Source organism: Marmota marmota, unplaced genomic scaffold (genome assembly GCF_001458135.2).
Source record: "Marmota marmota marmota unplaced genomic scaffold, marMar, whole genome shotgun sequence".
NCBI lineage: Eukaryota > Metazoa > Chordata > Mammalia > Rodentia > Sciuridae > Marmota > Marmota marmota.
Genome location: NW_026009415.1, coordinates 1 through 18,839, shown reverse-complemented (window position 1 = coordinate 18,839; position 18,839 = coordinate 1). Strand labels below are relative to the sequence as shown.

At 34.4% G+C, this 18,839-nt stretch overlaps 1 protein-coding gene, 1 long non-coding RNA gene and 1 pseudogene across 2 annotated transcripts in view; 2 read left to right on the top strand and 1 right to left on the bottom strand.

The window, feature by feature from the left end:
• Positions 1-6,109, top strand: part of LOC125614886 — an 11,036-nt gene extending 4,927 nt beyond the window's left edge. Inside the window, exons 3-4 of the long non-coding RNA XR_007345461.1 lie at positions 4,147-4,198; positions 5,986-6,109. This is a non-coding gene — a long non-coding RNA (uncharacterized LOC125614886). The remainder of the gene's footprint in view (positions 1-4,146; positions 4,199-5,985) is intronic.
• Positions 6,110-6,898: 789 nt separating this feature from the next.
• LOC125614887 (translation initiation factor IF-2-like) lies at positions 6,899-7,453 on the bottom strand (the record flags this gene model as incomplete). The annotated part of the gene is made up of 1 exon (XM_048797748.1): positions 6,899-7,453. A coding segment is annotated over one exon (555 nt), but the record flags the coding sequence as incomplete, so codon positions are not given.
• On the top strand, positions 7,378-15,567 carry LOC125614885 (annotated as a pseudogene).
• Positions 15,568-18,839: the final 3,272 nt, after the last annotated feature.

The window sequence follows — 18,839 nt, the reverse complement described above, 5'->3', positions numbered from 1 at the left end:
ATATATATATATATATATATATATATATATATATATATATATATATATATATGTATATATATTTACAGTACTGGTGTGACTCAGCACCATGTACACCCAGAGGAATGAGAATTTATGCTCCATTTGTGTACATTGTGTCAAAATGAATTCTGCTTTACTGTCATGTAAAACCAGTTAGGACAAAAAAATCACAGTACCTGGCACATAGTAGGTGTTCAACAAATATTGTTAAAATAATTTACACAAAAGAATGTTCATAATAGCAAGTTTTATCAGTAATAGAAAAACATTGTTGGGCTGGGGTTGTGGCTCACTTGTAGAGTTCTCACCTAGCAAGTGTGAGGCGCTGGGTTTGATCCTCAGCACCACATAAAAATAAAATATAATAAAAGCATAAAAATTATCAACCATAAAAGAATAAATTACATCTTATGCAGAAAACTGGAAGAAAATTTAGTACAACAAACACCATTATCTGTGATGCTTACATATGAGAGATGACAATATTCTTTTGTATGTATGTACCACATTTTGTTTATCTGCTCATCTATTGACGAATTCTTGGGATTCCTTCCACCTTTTGGCTACCATGCACATCTCATTCCGTAAGGATTAGTGGTGTTGTGTACCTTTTTGGCCCTTTTTTTGAAAAATATCTATGTAAGTCCTTTGCCCATTCTCTAACCAGAATTTTAAAATAATTTATAAATAGAAATTCTTTATACAGTCAGGACATGTATTGGAGACATGATTTTCATGATACTATTTAGTATTTTAGTACTAATTAGTACTAATTCAAAATAAGTTCAATTTCCTGTTACTTTGGAATGAGAATCATAAGAAATAAGGCTGGACTAGTGTGACTTAAGGTTATCACTTTCTTTAGGAATATAAAACACAATATCAGACCAGATTTAAGCCACTGTTTTAATTTAAAGTGGCTATCCACTTCAGTGACAAGAAAAATCTATTTGTGAACTTAGTATTTAAATAGTTTTTGAATTTTATTTCCCCAAAGCACATACATTATATGGTCAGATGGAAAAAATATTTATATAATGAGAAATTGTTAGAGATTGTACATACACAGTTGCCTAAAATTTATTTTCAAATACATTGCTGAATTGCTGTTACTGATAGCAATATTTTAAAGTTCTTTTTGTAGAAAACACTTTTCTTTTTTGTTCTTTACAAATTGGTCCCTCTCATGGTTGATTATAAATCTTGTTTTTCATTTTTTTCCTCATATTAATTCATATAAACTCCTCTTTATAAAGATGAATTTTAGTTTTTAAAACATTCTTCAATCATTATTTAATAGGAAGAAGAAAATAATCTCATTTCCCAATTTACAAATTCTTTATGATATAATTTTATATTCACATGAAAATATCAAGTCTGTCCTTCATTGCTAAAGACATATGTACTCTCTGACTTCAGCAAATTTAGAGTAAGTACTGTTTCCTTTTTTAGGATGTCTCTAGTTTAAAGGTTCAGGGGAAGGTGTATTGTTACACCTCCTAAACCTTTTAGGCACATGACTTCACTTCTCTGTGCTTCACTTCCTTTATTTGTGCCATGTTTATGATAAAAAGGCTTATCTTACAGGGATGTAATAAAGATTAATAAGATAATGCATAAGAGAACATGGACAGAGAAATACAAAAATAGTCATCTTTCTTTGGTTTAATATCTAATTTTTAAGTGTTTATAAAATAAGTCATTCATTTTAGTAAATTCTGCCAGTTTTTGGGGGGGTACTTACCATGTGTAGGAACTCTAGTAAAAATGAATAGAAAAACTATATTTTAAGGTGTTTACATTTTAATGAAGAAGAACACTGAATTATAATATAAGTGGTTAATACAAGTAATATTATGAGACCACCATGGTAGAACTCACTAAATCTGCATAGAGCAATCAGATTAAAAATTCATGTGAATTTGTTGGGTGAATAATGATTTACCTAGTAAGTGTGTTTGACCGTAGTTATTTGAATAAGTCATGAAAGATAAATACTGAAGAACTATTTATATTGCAAATAGAAATGGGAGAATGTAGTAAAATTCTGACTTGATCTTATACTGGGGAAAAATATCCTAAAAATGTTACTGGGAATACTGACAGAACTGGAATATGAAATGTAGAGTAGGTAATAGATCTTTATCACCATCTAATTTCCTGAAATATATCACTGTACTGAGCTTCTGTAAATAAAAAGAAAGAAAAAAGAAAGGAAGGAAGGAAGGAAGAAAGAAAGAAAGAAAATACTTATTCTAAAATGTACCACTGAAATATTAAAGGAGTCAATGGGAAGAATAATATTTGATAATTTGTGATTCATTTGATTTTTTCATGTATTCCAAAAATGATCTCAAAAGCATTCATAAATATTTCCTGTTCTTCTTCAAGGAACTGGAAAGTATCAAAAACTACTCTTAAAAAGGAGTAAAATGGTGAAGACAGAATGATGAAGCTTGTGGCAAAATGTTAAAACAAATTACTGACCAAAGTATATAGGAGTTTATGTGTTATTTATGCAACTTTTCTGTGAATGTGCTGTCGCTTCAAAAGAAAAAAATAAAGAGAGAAAAGGCTTACTTGGAAGACAAGTTCATTAAGAGCCATTCTAAATATCCTAAAGGCTAAGTTCATTGGGTATTTAGCAAAGCCAACATGTAGAAAGGATCTGGAGCCCATGAAAGAGTATGATTAATTTGTAAGTAGTTCAGGATGATAATTTGCATGTCAGTGTGGAAAATTTAGAATATAGGCCTTCACATGTCTATACAGAAACTAGCTTAGATACTCTTAAGCTGAAAATTTAAGAAATATTTTGCAAATTATTGCATGAAGTTTATGCCAGAATCATGATTTATATACCAATAAATATAGAAAATCTCAAATTCTAAATATCTGAATTTTTTTCCTGCTTGACAACCTGTAATTATTACAGAACTCTATTAAAAAGACATATGTTGGGGCTGGAGATGTGGCTCAAACAGTAGTGCACTCGCCTGGCATGCGTTCAATCCTCAGTACCACATACAAACAAAGATGTTGTGTCCGCCAAATACTAAAAAATAAATATTAAAAATATTCTCTCTCTCTCTCTCTCTAAAAAAAGACATATGTAACCGTTTGGGTGGGCTTAAGCTAAGTAGACAGTAAAAAATTAGTATCATTGTAGCCCTAGAATCCAATAAAGATTAAATAAGTTAACGCGTAAGAGTTATGTTGAACATTAGTGGCAATTTAGAAATTGCTGTCAACAAAAACAGAATAAAATGCTTTAACCATTTCTAAAATCAATATCCATCTTTATTAAGAACACTTTAAAGTGGAGTTGAGAAGAAACATCAGAAATTTTAAAGCAGCAAAATAAGTGATTATGCTAGTAAATTTCACCTTTAAAAGTACAGAATAAGCAAGTGTTATATTTTTGGAAACTTTATATGGTGATTTCACCTATTTTTCCTAATACTTTAATGTTTTATTTCTTAGTCTAGAGATTAAGATATTACTTCAAATGATAGTCACTTAAAATATTTTTATTGCTAATCTCTTAATAGCAAAACTTCTCCAGGTAAGTGCCTCTGTGTTTCATACATAGAATAATTATTAGGAGATGAATTAAAGTTAATGGACCAAGTTCTCAAATAATATTTCACCATTTCCTTACTGAGAAAAAAAAATATCCCTGGATGCTTTTGAGATATTGATTGAAATATGGGGAAAATATAAACTTTGCACACATTTTCTAGACACTAAAATCATTAAATAGATTTAAGTTTTATTTTTTTTCTGAAAGAAGTAATAATAATTTGTTACATTTGTTCTTGCATAAACATACCTTTATATAATTTTATATGATATCTATGCATTATTCCACTTTGAATTTTTCTGTCAAAAGAGCTGAAATACAGAAGCATAGTCCAATGTAATTTATTTAGAAAAAATAAACTTTCTTTCTTTCTGAGAGGGAGATACAAGAGAAGTTTTGGAAAATGAAATAAAACCGGAGATTTGCAGACTAACAAACTGATTTTTAACTATGATTTCTCAGGATTATAACATAGAATATTTATTTTCATGGTTTCTTGATACTGACTATACTGGTTTTATTTTTTCATATAAAAATTTTAGGAGAATCCTTTACGGACTCTGTATGCAGAAAAGTTTCTGAAGATTTGAAGTGGTAAAGGTTTTCTACTTTATTTTGTTGTAAAACAAAGATATGTAAATTTTTTGAAATTGCTGAAACTCAAGTATGTTATCCTTAAAAGAATATGAAATCATTTGTAGGAGTTTATCCTGTTTCATGCAGTCACAGTTACTAATAAATAAAAGTAACATAGTTTTCTTGTTTTAGATATTTTAAATTATTTTTGTAAATCTAGAAGATGTTTAAATGATATTCAGTTTTTTTACTGTTTGTTTTGCTAGTAATAATTTACATGTATATTGTATTTGTAGAAAGAGGCTTGGTTTAAGGAATAATAAAGTAAACAGAGTAGTGTAAAATAACTGTTTTATTAAATGTATTTAAACTGTATTTAAAGATTTAAATGCTTGATGATGCTTTCTCTAGTAACAAAAAATTGAGGCAAGAATTAAACAATGCAGTTTTAATTTATCTTTTTGGATATTCTTAGCAATTGGAAGCATGTGGTGAGGAGCCAGAAGACAGAGTAAGATTTGAACCAAGCTCTTACTTCTCTCATGAATCTTCAACGTAGAATGGACATAATGTAAAAACTGTATTCATCTAGACACCAATCTTCTTAATTCCAAACTGATGAAACAATGAATATTTCTTCATGCTTCATTGTATTTGGTGCTTGGTTTTCTCAAAAATATAAATTATAATGAAAGTTGCAATTTTAAAAGTTGTGCTTTTCTTTCAATTTTCTGTTTGTTTTACTTTTTATTAGCTCTTTCACAGATAAGACACCTAAAATGTGTTTAATTATTTTTATAATCAATACAAGAGTTTAAGTTTCTTTGTAATTTTACTACTTAGGGTAATAGGAATTTTGAAATATAGAGTCTGTAGTAGTTCTTTTTCACAGCAATGAAACAGGGCATATATGTATTAGTGACAAAGTTAAAAGAACATAAATTTTGTTTATAAAATTTAGTATTTTGTTATTTATTTTTTTCTTTTAAAATTCTGTGGATTATACCCATGGTTTTATTTATACTGATAACTTGTTCTGTACCACTGAATAACACCATTAGCCCAATGCAATATTTTTGCAACTTGATTTGAAAGTTTGCCCTTGAGGCAATTAGGAATTGGGATTGTGCAATTATTGACTAAACTTAAATTCTTATCTTTTTTTTTTTTAAATTAGGGATCCAGTTTGCCCTTTTTATAATCATCAATTAATTAGAAAGAACTGGACCAACAGAAAAATGACAGAAATTGGGAAAAATAGATGGATGGATAAGCAAAGATATTGCACAGTGCTGCAATGAATTCATAATGGAAGGACAAATGACAAGAATTGGTGCTAAGAAGAAAGACATATTTTTTTCTTTGATGGCTTAATGATCAGAAGTAAATTTAATCATGGCCAGACCAGCTTCCAGGTTACAGTAGTGCAGACTATAGATTAAAAGAAAAGTTTTCTTTTATGTGGAGAGTAGAAATCTGTGATAAGGAAGATACTTGTGGGGCAGACATGCCTTTGCACTAGTACCCCCAAATGACAACAGTATCATATTTGCTGCTAAGTCTGAAGAAGAGAAAAATAATTGGATGGCCGCCCTTGCTTCTCTTAATTAAGGATCATATAGCTGAAGGCAACTTTTTTGTAGTTCTATGTATGCAGTACTGTAGAAAAGGTTTTATAGAATTTGTATGTTCTATAAAATGATAGGAAACTGGAATCTTCAGTTGATTAGTTTTCTCTGTTGTATTTAAAATGTTTTTTTAATTTATGTATCAACAAATTCCTTTCCTTTTGGTTTTCTTCTTAGATTTGAAATTCCAGATCCAGAACCTACTGAAGCAGACAAATTGGCAATAGAGAAAAGTGAACAGCCATTCAGTGTTGGACTTCGAAATAAATATGTCCAACCAGGACAACTTAGGTTTTAATTGAATATTACACTTTCTATGTGCCATTAAATGTTCAGTTTATAATAAACACAAACTTTCTTAGCTCTTAATTTAAATGTAAGTATTAGTGTTAACTTTGTGATCATTAAATTTCCAAATTTCTTTATCTATGAAGCTATTGTAAATAAATTCTCTGAAGAAACGTAGCATGCTATTTGCATTAGCTCTCTCTCAGGCATGTGATATGTTTACAAATCAAAGTGTGTTATGGTGAGTAAAACTGAAATGGGAAAGGGAAGGGTAGCGTAGGGGATAAAGGAAAAAGAAAAGCAGCCAGTCAGTCCGGGGTGTATCCGAGAAAACTCGGTCCTCCGCTGTTTCCTTCCACCTCTTTCCCATAGAACTAATGAACGCATAAGCCGGAATTCTAAATTAAGAAGGGTCCCACACAGAGCCTGGAGACCCGGTCACTTCCCTTCCCTTCCTCCCCGAGTGGACTGTCCAGGACGATAGGGTGACAGGCGGTGGGGTTCTGCTCGCATGGACAATGAGGTGCCAAGGGGCTGGTGATGGCCCGCGGGATCCCAACCCATTGGAGGGAGGTGGCCCTGCATCCCTCAGCTCCTCAGGACAACTCTCCACAAGCACCAGCTGCTTCCCGGCGCAGGGACGCGGCGAAAGCCCGTGGCGGCGGCGGCTCCCATGGGTCAAGTTCGCGGCCGCCCGGCGTGGGGAGGCTCGGCCTCGCGCGGTGGCGCCACGTGGGGAAAAGTTTGCAGGAAGCTGCGGGGCCTCGCGCGACCTGACGCCCGCTCCCTCTGCGGCGCCTGGTCACGCCCAGGCCCCGAGCGCCCCGCGGCGTCCCCGCCCGGAGCCTCCTCCTCCGACCCCAAGGGTCGCCCGGGGGAAACGCCTTGGGGCTCCTCGGGCGGATCGAGGAGCAAGTGTCCCGGGAGGACGCACGGTGCGCGCGGAGGGTCGGGGGCGCCCGACGGGGTCGCCGGAGGGTAGCCCCCGCGCGCGGCGTCCCGCTATCCCCAGTGCGCAGGCGCGGCCGCTCCAGCGCGCATGCCCTGGTCCCCGGAGCGCTGCTGGTCCCCAGCGGCCCACGTGAGCCTGTTGGCTGCGGTCCGGTCCTGGCCGCCACTGGCTGCGCGGCTTGGACCTCTTGCGGCCCCGCGGTGAGTTTCCTGCGTGAGCAGCGGCGGGGGCGTTCTCCCGCGCCGGGACGGGCGAAGTTCCGCGCCCCCACTTTGCTGCGACCTTTACGGGCTCGCCGGCGGCTGCGGGCGGCGAGCGTCTGCGCGGGGCGGAGGGACGCCGTGCCCGGGAGGGAGGGCTCCGTGTCAATTTTTTTGTGCGACCGACCAACCGCGGCCGGAGCCTGTGGCGCCCGCGGGCGGCGCGCGCGGGCGGCCCGGCGTGGCAGAGCCATGGATGGACCGGATCGGGGCCTTGGACTCCGCAAAAAGCTGCGGTCAAGGTCGCAGCGAGACCGGGAGATGCGCTCCCGGGTCGGTCTGGGGGTCGGCTCGGCGGGCGGCGGGGCCGGCTGGACTCGGGCGCCCTCGCTCGCTTCGTCGTCCGGCTCCGACAAGGAAGACAATGGGAAGCCCCGGTCCTGCCCAGACCCCCGCGGAGGAAGCGGAGCGAGTCCACCTTGGCCAAAGAGGACATCATCGATGGGTTTGCCAGGACCAGCTTTGTCCCTTTTGAAGCGCTGGAGGTAAGCGCCCCCTCCCCCCCGTCTGCCTTTATGCACAAAAATTGGAAAAAAATGGTTTCTGTGTTCCTTCCAGAAACAGCACTGTTACTTGCACTTGGCTTCTGCTCCTAACTTTGCCACTCTGTATGTATTTAACCCTAAGCAAATTTCATAATCCTTTGTACCTCATTTTAAAGGTGTTGAATATATAGATTGCTACTATCTCTTCCAGCAGTGGAAGTCTGTGATTTTACAGATGACTGAATGCTCTGAATAAGATTAAGAAAGCTTTTTTTTTTTTTTTTACAGTGTCTACAGGTCAATCCAAAGTGCTGTTAAGTGTCCTCAGCTCTTAGGTTGTTTGGTATCATTGGAAACTATAGTATCGAGTTTTTTTAAAAATAGGCTGAAATTTTCACTTGTCTTAGTGTTTCACTTTGACTTGTAGTGATCCCTACTTAGAACTTTAGGGAAGATGGGTTAACTAGTGCAGAGGATGACAAGATGTCTGGAAAAATCATTATTTGAAATACTCTCCAGATAAATAAATAAATATTCTCCCAGTATTAGGGATTGAACTTAAGGGTGCTCTTCACTGAGCTACATCCCCAGCCCTTGTAAGAATTGCTTTATTTTGACGCATGGTCTCACTACATTTCCCAAGTTGGCCTTGAACTTGTGATCCTCCTGCCTCAGCCTCCTCCATAGCTAGGATTGCAGGCATGTGCCACCATGCTTGGCACTCTGGTTATATTATTTATTGTGCCGCCATATGAATTTTCCACCTGTTCTTTTAACTAAACTTAATTGTGTGTGTATATATATTTATTTATTAGGGGATTCTATCTTAAAATGAAATAGCAGCATAAAAAAGAAAAACCACAAGTATTACAGAAAGTCTTTAAATAGATATTGGTTTTAGTTTTACCATGTATAACCTGTGTATCTTTGTGCAAGTTATTCAAATCTCTGATCACCTGGCTCCTTGGATGTGAATTCGAGTGATAACATTGCTTATATTTCTTTATATCTATAGGGTAAATGCTGGCATTACTCAAATAAGAAGGGCTTAGAATTATAACTAATGATAACTCCTTCAAAAAGATGTTCTAAGAAGTAAAATGGGCCTATGAAAAATTCTTTGAACATGAAGTCCTATCCACCTGTTCATCATTATTAATTGTTACTATTGTTAGGCTTTTCATGCAGAATGCATGCTACTTAATTAATATTTGGATTATCAGATATGAGTTTTAATTTGTGGAATAAAGTTTTTCTTTAATGTTATCAAGACAAATTGCATTAATATTTATTGGTACTATCTTTGCCTTCCTAGAGAAGTCCCTACATTATCATGATTTATTTCATTTATTGAACGTTTATTTTAAATAAACATTTAAGAATGTATATTTACTGTGCTCTGCTTTAGCTATATCAAATTTTGACACACAGTGCTTTGTTTTCAATGTCATTGAAATTACATTGTGATTTGCTATAAAACCCTTGTTTTTTGTAAAAGAATGCTTTTGAAATTTATTCCTGTCCTAATTTTTTTTTTATTTGCAATTGGTTTGTTGACAAAACCAGGTCATTTGTTTTATAGTTTGTCTTACTCAAAATTTTGGTGATGTATCCTTGTCACATGTTTCTTTGTCCCCTCTATTTCCTGAAATTTGACTATTAAATCTAGAGCCTTAATCAGGTTTTAATGACACATCTCTGGCATGGTGGCACTCGCCTGTAGTTTCAGCTACGCTGGAGGCTGAGGTACGAGGATTGGTTGAGCCCAGGAGTTAGCCTGTACAACATAGGGAGACTCTGCCTCCAAAAAATAGAGAAAAAAGAAAGAAAACTTCATAGGTATTATTTTTGTGTTACCATTAACTGACAGTAACATGTTATCATCTTTTCTAATGTTAACCATCAACAATTATTGTCTGCATCTTAAACAGTAATTGATAAAGGACAAGAGTGTATGTAAACATTACTTTTAACTGTTTGTTGAGATATTTCTATAAAACAAACTCACTCATATCAGCAATTTGGCTCCCTAGATCAAATTCAGTCAGAAAAGGTCATATGAATATGGGATAATTTCTTTCTCTTTACTGGATGTTTTTTTAAATAATGGACTTGTTCTCTAGCATGAACATGATGAAGAGTTATTTTCTTAGTATCATTATGAAAGCACAGAATGGAACGTATGTGATTGTTTCAATTATGGAATCATGACACCAGATTTGTTCAGATTTTTGCATTAGAAACCATCCTGAGTCCCTCTAACATGAACTCCAATATATTTTCATGGTTTTCTTAATTGTTTCAAGATCATCTTGTGCATTTTTTATTACTATTATTATTATCAATATATATTATACAAAGTAATGGGTTTTACTCTGACATTTCCATATAAACATGTATCATATTTTGATCATGTCTACCCTCCATTCTACTTTCTCTTGCTCTTTGCCCACCCCACAGTATCCTTCCCCCTTCCCAATAATTCCTTTTCAATTCATCTCCTTCCCACTTTTTACCCTTTGAAAGAACACTAAGGAATGGTCTATTTGGCTTTTTTTTTTTTTTTTTTTTTGGTGGTGGTGGTGGGGAGGGGGGAACTAGGGATTGAAGCCAGGGGTACGTAGCCATTGACATCCCCTGCCTATTTATTTTTACTTTGAGTCAGGGTCTCACTAAGTTGCTAGGGCCTTGCTTAGTTGCTGAGGCTGGCTTTGAACTTTCGATGCTCCTACTTCAGCCTCCCAAACTGCTGGGATTACAGGTATGCACCACTATGCCCAGCTCTAGTTGGATTTTATGGTAAATCTATTTTTAGTTTTTTGAAGAATCTGTAAAGGGATTTCCATACCAGCTATACTAATTTACATTTTCATCAACAGTTTATACAGATTCATATTTTTTCCACATTTCAACTAGCATTTGTTATTTTATTTTTTGCTTTTGCTTTTGCTTTGGTTTGTTTATTTATATGACAAGAGCCATTCTGAATAGGGTGACAGGAATCTCCATGTAGTTTTTTGTGATTTATTAAGGCTAAAGATATTATTTTTACATATATTTGTTGTCTTGTATTTGTATTCTTTTGAGAAATGTCTGTTCAGATCATTGGTCCAGTTACTGATTGGAATATTTGTTCTTTCTGAAGATTAATTCTCTGTCAGATGAATAGCTGGCAAAGATTTTTCCCCATTCTATAGATTTCCTCTTCACTCTCTTGGTGGTTTCCTTTGCTGTGCAGTAGAGTTTTGATTTATTGTAATCCTATTTGTCAATTGTTGCTTTTGTTTCCTGAGATATCAGAGTACTATTCAGGAAATCATTGCCTGTTCCAGTATTTTGAAGTGTTTCCTATATGTTTTCTTCCAGTAGTTTCAAAGTTTTATGTCTTAAATTAAGATTTTGATCCATTTTGAGTTGATTTTTCTTCAGGGTGATTGAAATCTAGTTTCAGTCATCTGCATGTGGATATCCAGTTGTCTTAGTACCATTTGTTGAAAAGGCTTTTCTCCAGTATATGATTTTTGGCACTTTATTGAGATCAGCTGTCTGAAGATACATGGGTTTATTTCTGGGTCCTCAATTCATATATATATATATATATATATATAGAGAGAGAGAGAGAGAGAGAGAGAGAGAAATTGTAATGATAATTGTATTATCTGTAAATAGGGAGATATATCTTGTTTATGTTTATATTCTCTTTTTTTAATATTTATTTTTTTAGTTGTAGTTGGACACAATACCTTTATTTTAATGTGGTAGTGAGGATCGAACCCAGGGCCTCACATGTGCTAGGCAAGTACTTTGCTGCTAAGCCATAACTCCAGCCCCTTTATATTCTTTTTTGTTGTATCCATGTATATCTGTTTTTATGTCTATACCAGGTTTTTTTAATTAAAATAGCTCTGTAGTATACTTTATTTATTTGCTTGTTTAGTCATTTGTTTATTTGTTTTTTGCATTACAATTCTTAATACACCTTTATACCACAATTTATCATATCTTTGATTGTATATAAGGTATGTTGACACCAAATTCACATCTTCATATTTTGTATACTGATGAGGGTCTCTATAGTATATTTTAAAATAAAGGATTACAATGCCTATATCCTTAGTCCTTTTGCTCAGAATGATTTTGATTATTTGTGGTCTTTGTTCATTCCAGATGAATTTTAGGATTTTTTTTTCTATTTCTGTGAAGAACTGTGAAAGATGTCATTGGTATTTTGATTGTGATTGCATTGAACCCATAGATCACTTTCAGTACTATGGCTGTCTTAACAATATTAATTCTTCCAATCCATGAACATGGAAGATCTTTACATCTTCTACTCTCTAATCTCTTTCTTCACTACTTTCCAATTTTCACTGTAGCAATCTTTCACCTCCTTGTTCAAGAAACACTGATTTCTTTCTCAGTCCATTCATTACTGATATATAGAAAAGCTATTGATTTTTGTATATTGATATTGTATCCCTACTACTTTGCTGAATTTATTTATCAGTTTTGAGTCCTTTGGTGGAATCTTTAGGATTTTCTCAGAATATAATTGTATTATCTGCAAATAGGGATAATTCAACTTCCTCCTCTCATATTTATATCACTTTATATATTTTTCTTACCTAATTGCTCTGGCTAAAATTTCAAGCAATGTACTGAATGAAAAGGTTGAGAATAGATACTATATTTCCTGATTTTAGAGGAAATGCTTTCAGTTTTTCCCCATTCAGAATGATGATGGATATAGGTTTATCATATATAGCTTTTATTATAATAAGGTATCTTCTTTCTATATCTAATTATTCAGAACTTAATCATGAATGACTGTTGAATTTTACCAAGGACTTTTTCTGCATCTATTGAGATGATCATGTGATGTTTATTCTTGATTCTATTTATGTGCTGTATGCTGTATTACATTTATTGATTCATATATATTGAGCCATCATTGCATCCTAGGAATGAAACCAACTTGATCATGATATATGCTATTTTTAATGTGCTGTTGAATTCCATTTGAAAGTATTTTATTGAAGATATATATCATCTATATTCATCAGGGACATTGGTCTATAGTTTTTTGTTGTTGTTGTTGTTGTATCCTCATCAAGTTTTGGTAACAGGGTGATACATTGCAGAATGAGTTTGAAAGGGTTTCTTTCCATTTTAATTCATGGAATAGTTTGAGGAGCATTGGTGGTAGTTCTTTAAAAATCTGGTAAAAATTCATCAATGAATCTGTCTGGTTCTTATACTTTTTTGTTGGGAAACTCTTTATTACTGCTTCAATCTATTGCTTATTGTTGATCTATTTAGATTTTTTTATGTCCTATTGGTTCTATTGTGGTAGGTCATCTGGGCCCAGAAATTTGTTAATTTCTTCTAGAATTTCCAGTGTATTGGTATATAGTTTTACTCAATGTTGCTAATGATCCTATGAATTTCAGTGATATGTGTCATATTATCCTTTTTTCATCTCTTTATTTCTTTGGGTTTTTTTTTTTTTTTTTTTTGGTTTGTTTAGCTAAGTATTTGTCAATTTTGTTTATCTTTTCAAAGAACCACCTTTTAGTTTAATTGATCCTTTCTATTCATTTATTTCCTGTTCTGATATTTATGATTTATTTCCTGCTACTGATTTTGGATTTGGTTTGCTCCTGTTTTTCTAATGCCTTGAGAAATATCATTAGATTATTTGTGTTTGCTGTGGTGATTTTTTTAATGTATGTACTCATAGTTATAAAATTCCATCTTAGTACTGCTTTCATTATACTTCTGAAATGTTGGTAATTATGCAACACTGGCTGAGTCATAAAGAATTGAGTGTATGTCTTAGTTGTGATTATTGATCCTGAGTATATCTTAGTTTAAGTTTCTTATGTTGTGAAACAGGAATATTTGTTTCTTTGAGAATTTGATAAAAGTAGTCCTGAGTGATTCATTTCAGATTATAATGACAACTTTTATTACTGCTTAAGTTTTTGTTTTTATTTATTTTTAAAGTTTTTGGTACTAGGGATTGAACCTAGGAGTGCTTTACCACTGAGTTACCTTCCCTATTACCCCCTCTTTTTTAAAACAAATTTTTGAGATGATTTTGCTTAGTTGCTGAAACTGGCCTTAAATTTGTGATCCTTTTGTCTCAGCCTCCTGAGTTACTGGGATTCTAGGCATATACCTCCATGCCTAGCTTATTAGATAGGGTTTTAGAGGGAAAGTAAGAGAAGAAAAACTTGGAAGTGAATATTCAACTCTCTGTACCAAAGTAAGATGACTTTCTTCTTTTTTTCAATCCTGCCAAATATCACAAAACCTGGACATTATGAAGGAAAAAGAATATAAAGGTTTTTTTTTAGTTTTTTTCAATGTAGTAAGAAAAAGTGGGAGCAAGTAAGTATTTTCTTATGCAATATCTTAGAAGAGTCTTCAAATCTTGTATAAAATAAGTGGTTTTTATCTTGAAATTGCATATAGACACTGTCTTTTTCTTATTAGACTGCAAGTGCTCCTGCAACCCCTCTAATAAATAAGCACCACCCAACTTTTTCGAGGTCCAATACTATTTCCAAACCATATGTTTCAAACATCCTGCCATCGGATGCACCCAAGAAGAGGCGTGCTCCATTGCCTCCAATGCCAGCATCTCAGAGTGCCCCTCAGGACCTTACAAACATACAGGAGAGGCCAGCTTCTTGTGTGGTGAAATCCACAAGTGTGCAGGAGACTGATAAGGTGGGTAGGTTTGTTTTGTTTTACAGCATGAGACAAGGTTACGTAACTTAGACCCCCAAGAAAGTTAGTAACAGTTATTAATATGTAATAACATGAATAAGTACTTAACTAAAATTGGTACTGGAAAAAGATTATATGTAGTTTGATTCAATGAAGAATAAGTTGCTATTTTATGGAGCTTTTTTTTTTTTTCAAGCAAATAGCTGGTCTATAAACATTAAGTCTTACTTAATGCATATATTACAGATGAAAATGCTTATTTTCAAATGAAAATGTTTTTAAACAACAGTCTTTGTGCTAATTCATGGGCTTCTAATTTGTATATCTTCTTTACCTAATTTTGAGATTCTGCAGAGGAAATACTTGTGTCTACCTAAAATCAATACTAAATCAACATATTGTGATTACCTTTATGTGTTCTTATGTTCAAATCATTGTTCTATGTGTACCTTTTCCTTTAAGTTTTACTTTTATTCTTCTTCTTTATTGTCTTATTTTTACTCCCCTATTATTATTGGTTCCCTTTAATCCTAAATTTGGGAATCTATTAGCAAACAGCTTTTTATGACTAAGCAATCTGTACATTCTTGCTTTATTCATGTGGAAAGTAGATGATTTTTCAAGTAAATGTGATTGAACATAAGATGATGTATTATGTTGCTTGTAATCACACTATGATTTAAATGACTTTGAGAGCAATTTTTATTTTGAAGTATTCAAGACAACAGGTCGTCTTCTCATATCTGGTTGAAGGATTTTATTTCCTCCTCAGAAGTTTAGTAAATTCTAGCCTCAAGAAATGAACTCTTCCCATCACCTAATATGCATTTGGGTACTTTCTTAATTTAAAAAAAACCCAGCAACTTGATTATAGTTTTTTTTGTAAACTATCATGTGTGTCTTTAGAACATAGCAATTTGAATAGAAACACATCTTTAAAGAAATGCTTAATGAAGTTGTTACTTAGAAAATCAACTCTCTTATTTCTATTAAGACGTCTAATTTAATGTTTGTGGTATAAAATCTCATAAATCAGGAATTTTTTTCTGTGATGGAGTCATTTTTCTGACAAAGTTTTCCAGGGTTACTGCTTGGTAGTTGAGTGAAGCTTTGCAAAAAAGGTGATCGTTGAGTTCAGTCTTAAAATGAGTGTGGGAGTCCATCAGTCAGGTGGAGGACCCTGTCCAGAGATTCAGTTCCTGAATACAATAGCTTGCCTGGGTGTGTGCAAGGATCAGATTGAACCAGCAAGGAAATCTAGAACCAAGTCAGGGTCAGAGACTTCATTTTGTGCTTGTAGCTCCTTTGCATTTCTTCATAGCAAAAGCATTTTCAGGATTTTTTATACTTGTATTTACCCTAAAATTACATCCTAAGTATGTAAGTTATTATACTCTCAAGTAGTTACCAAAGCATCTTTTTCTGTATATAGAAGAACCATTTTTTATTTATTCATTACAAAAGTGCATGTATGCACACACGTGAATTCTTGGTTGCCTAGGCATCTTAGTGCCTTTTCCTTACATTCCTGGCCATATTTGATGTGAATAGTCACCCTTTGGTCCTGATTTTTTATCTTCTGCTGCATCTCACTGTGTACCTCCATACCTTGCACAGATCCAGGAGGAGTCAGTTTTTGTTGTTGTTGTTTTTTTTTAGATGGGGATTGAACCAATGATGCTTTATCACTGAGCAACATCAAAAGCCCTTTTATTTTTAATTTTGAGACAGAGTCTTGCTAAGTTGTTGAGGCTGGCTTTGGACTTGCAGTCTTCCTGCCTGAGTCCCTGGGATTACAGGTGTATACCATGGTACCCTGCTAGGAACCAACTTCTTATACTTTAACCACATCCTATTTTTATTTTCCTTGCTGTCACTCTTTTACCCATTGTCTGAATTGGAGATACCTGAATTCATGATTCACTATGTTCACTCTACTCTTTAAGAGGCAGCACATCTGTTCTTTTGTTAAATCCATGGGCTGATAATTTTCACTATGTGATTTTAATAGTGTCCCCCTATGTCCAGGTCTTAAATAAATGAAGTCATATTTAAAACTAGTGTTTTGTGGATGTACTTATGGGTGTAGAGATGAGAGCATCTTAATTTTAAGTTAGACCCAAATCCACTGGTGAGTATGCCAATGATGAGTCCACAGAGAGGGCACTTAAGGTGAAGACAAAGCAAAGGTGATGTCATGCTGCTGCATGCAGCTAAGGAGCACCAGCAGCCAGCAGAAGCCATGGGATCATGGCCTTTCCAACACCTTGATTTCCTTGATTTCAGATTTCTGGCCTTAGAAACCATGAAAGAAGAACTTTGGGTTCTATGCAAATTCAAGTCAATACTCATACTACCTATTGTTCTTTTCCCATGGTCATGTTCTACCTATACCATGTTATTCCTCACTTTTGGTACTTGATGATTCATTTTGGATATCCTTATTAGAACATAAAGGGCTTCCCTTGTTTAAAGATTGAATAATATTACATTGATGGATATAACAGGATTTACTCACCCTGTCATCTAAAGATAAATATTAGGGTTAAATTGTTATTGTTCAAAGCTTAAAGCTCTGTTAAATTTTCCTTTTGTCCTCTTCCAGCTATAGGGCAGGAATTGTATTCTCCAGCAAAATCCTATAGCACTGTAGGTATTCAAGAGAATTGGTGGTATAGTACAGAGAATTGACAAACATTAATAAGTAGAGCTTCCACGTATCCAAGTATATTATATACAATGAGAATTTGTCATATCACAAAATGTTAGTATTTATTTCAGTTTTGTATTTGTTGAATTTTCTGAAACACTTGGATAACATAGGTTGCTTATATTTAGTTTTATGGTAACTGGACCACATGGCTTTTAGCAATATTTTCTTAGGCTTTTATAGAAAATCCAGAATTTTGACAACCTTATATTTAAAAATCAAGGATGAACACCTAAAACATTATATTATATATTACACTGTGCATATAAATATAATTAACCATTGGATTGACATTAGTTCTATACAGACATTCAGAAAATTCAGCAAAGCATATCAATTACTTAGTTTACTGATTACTTGCTGAGGCTGGTCTTGAACTTGCAATCCTCCTGCCTCAGCCCCCTGAGTTACTAGGATTACATATGCCACCACTCCTGGCTGAACTTTGAATTTTAACAAGTCACTATTTTATGTGATTGAAAGTATAGGCATGTTGGGGAAAATGTAACTGGAAGAAAAAATATTTGTACAAATCTGTTCTTAAGTATGCAAAGAATTTTAGATACACTTATATCCTATGATTTTCATTGTGATGCAAAATAAACTACAAGCGTGCACTGTTTAACAGAAGTACAGTGTTGTAATCTTTTCCATTTTTTTTCTTCCAAACTATACTAAAGCAGAAAGCAAATATTGGAAATATTTATGTTATATTAGAAATAAAAATGCTTACTTTGTATGAGTAAAGTGACAGAAAATAGAGTAAGAGAGATAAATACCAGTAATGTCTGACAGTGATTTATAATTAGCAGTTTTATCCATTTTGAGCTTTGAGTTCATTTTAGTGTTCTTTTAAAGTCACTAATACTATGTTTCCCACAGTCAAGGCTTACCAATAAGTTAGTTCATCTGTATCTTGAAAAAAATTGTTAAACACATCTCTTTTATATTTTTTTTGGCTGCCCGTATTTAATAATTTGCCTAATTCCTCTAAGGCATTTCTCAATATTGGCAAATTAAGATATTTGGATTGTGTTTTTGGAACTTATACTGAAATTATTCACATTACAGGCTGTTGATTTTCTGAGCTGATTTTGACAACTGATTGTGCAGTTTCCAAAAAAGATTCATAAAAGTTTAAAATTAGTAAAATAGTCTAAATTTTTCTTGGAATAGTTCTGTACCTAAAATTTTCCCCATTTAAGACTGTATTTTATAGAATATATATTTCACTGTCAATTTCATGTCCTTAAATTTTTCTGTACTTTTTCTCCATTATTTCAGGCTTCATGTCATTTTCCCTATAAAGGTGGATATATTCCTATCTACAAAAATGTTCATTTGAAAAGAAAAACTTTCCAATTAGAATTTTTCTGGCAGTTTTTAATGGAACTTTTGGAGCATTTTGTGGTTCTAATGATTCAAAATGTCAATTCTGTGACAAAATATAAAATATTTGACTCATTCTGGTATTTATGCAAACCATATCCCATGCATTAGTATAGAAAATGTATACAGTTATATATAGTAAGACCAACATGTGTGAAACAGGAAGTCAGAAATGCAGTGACTTGACTCCAATTGAAAGTGACTTATAATTA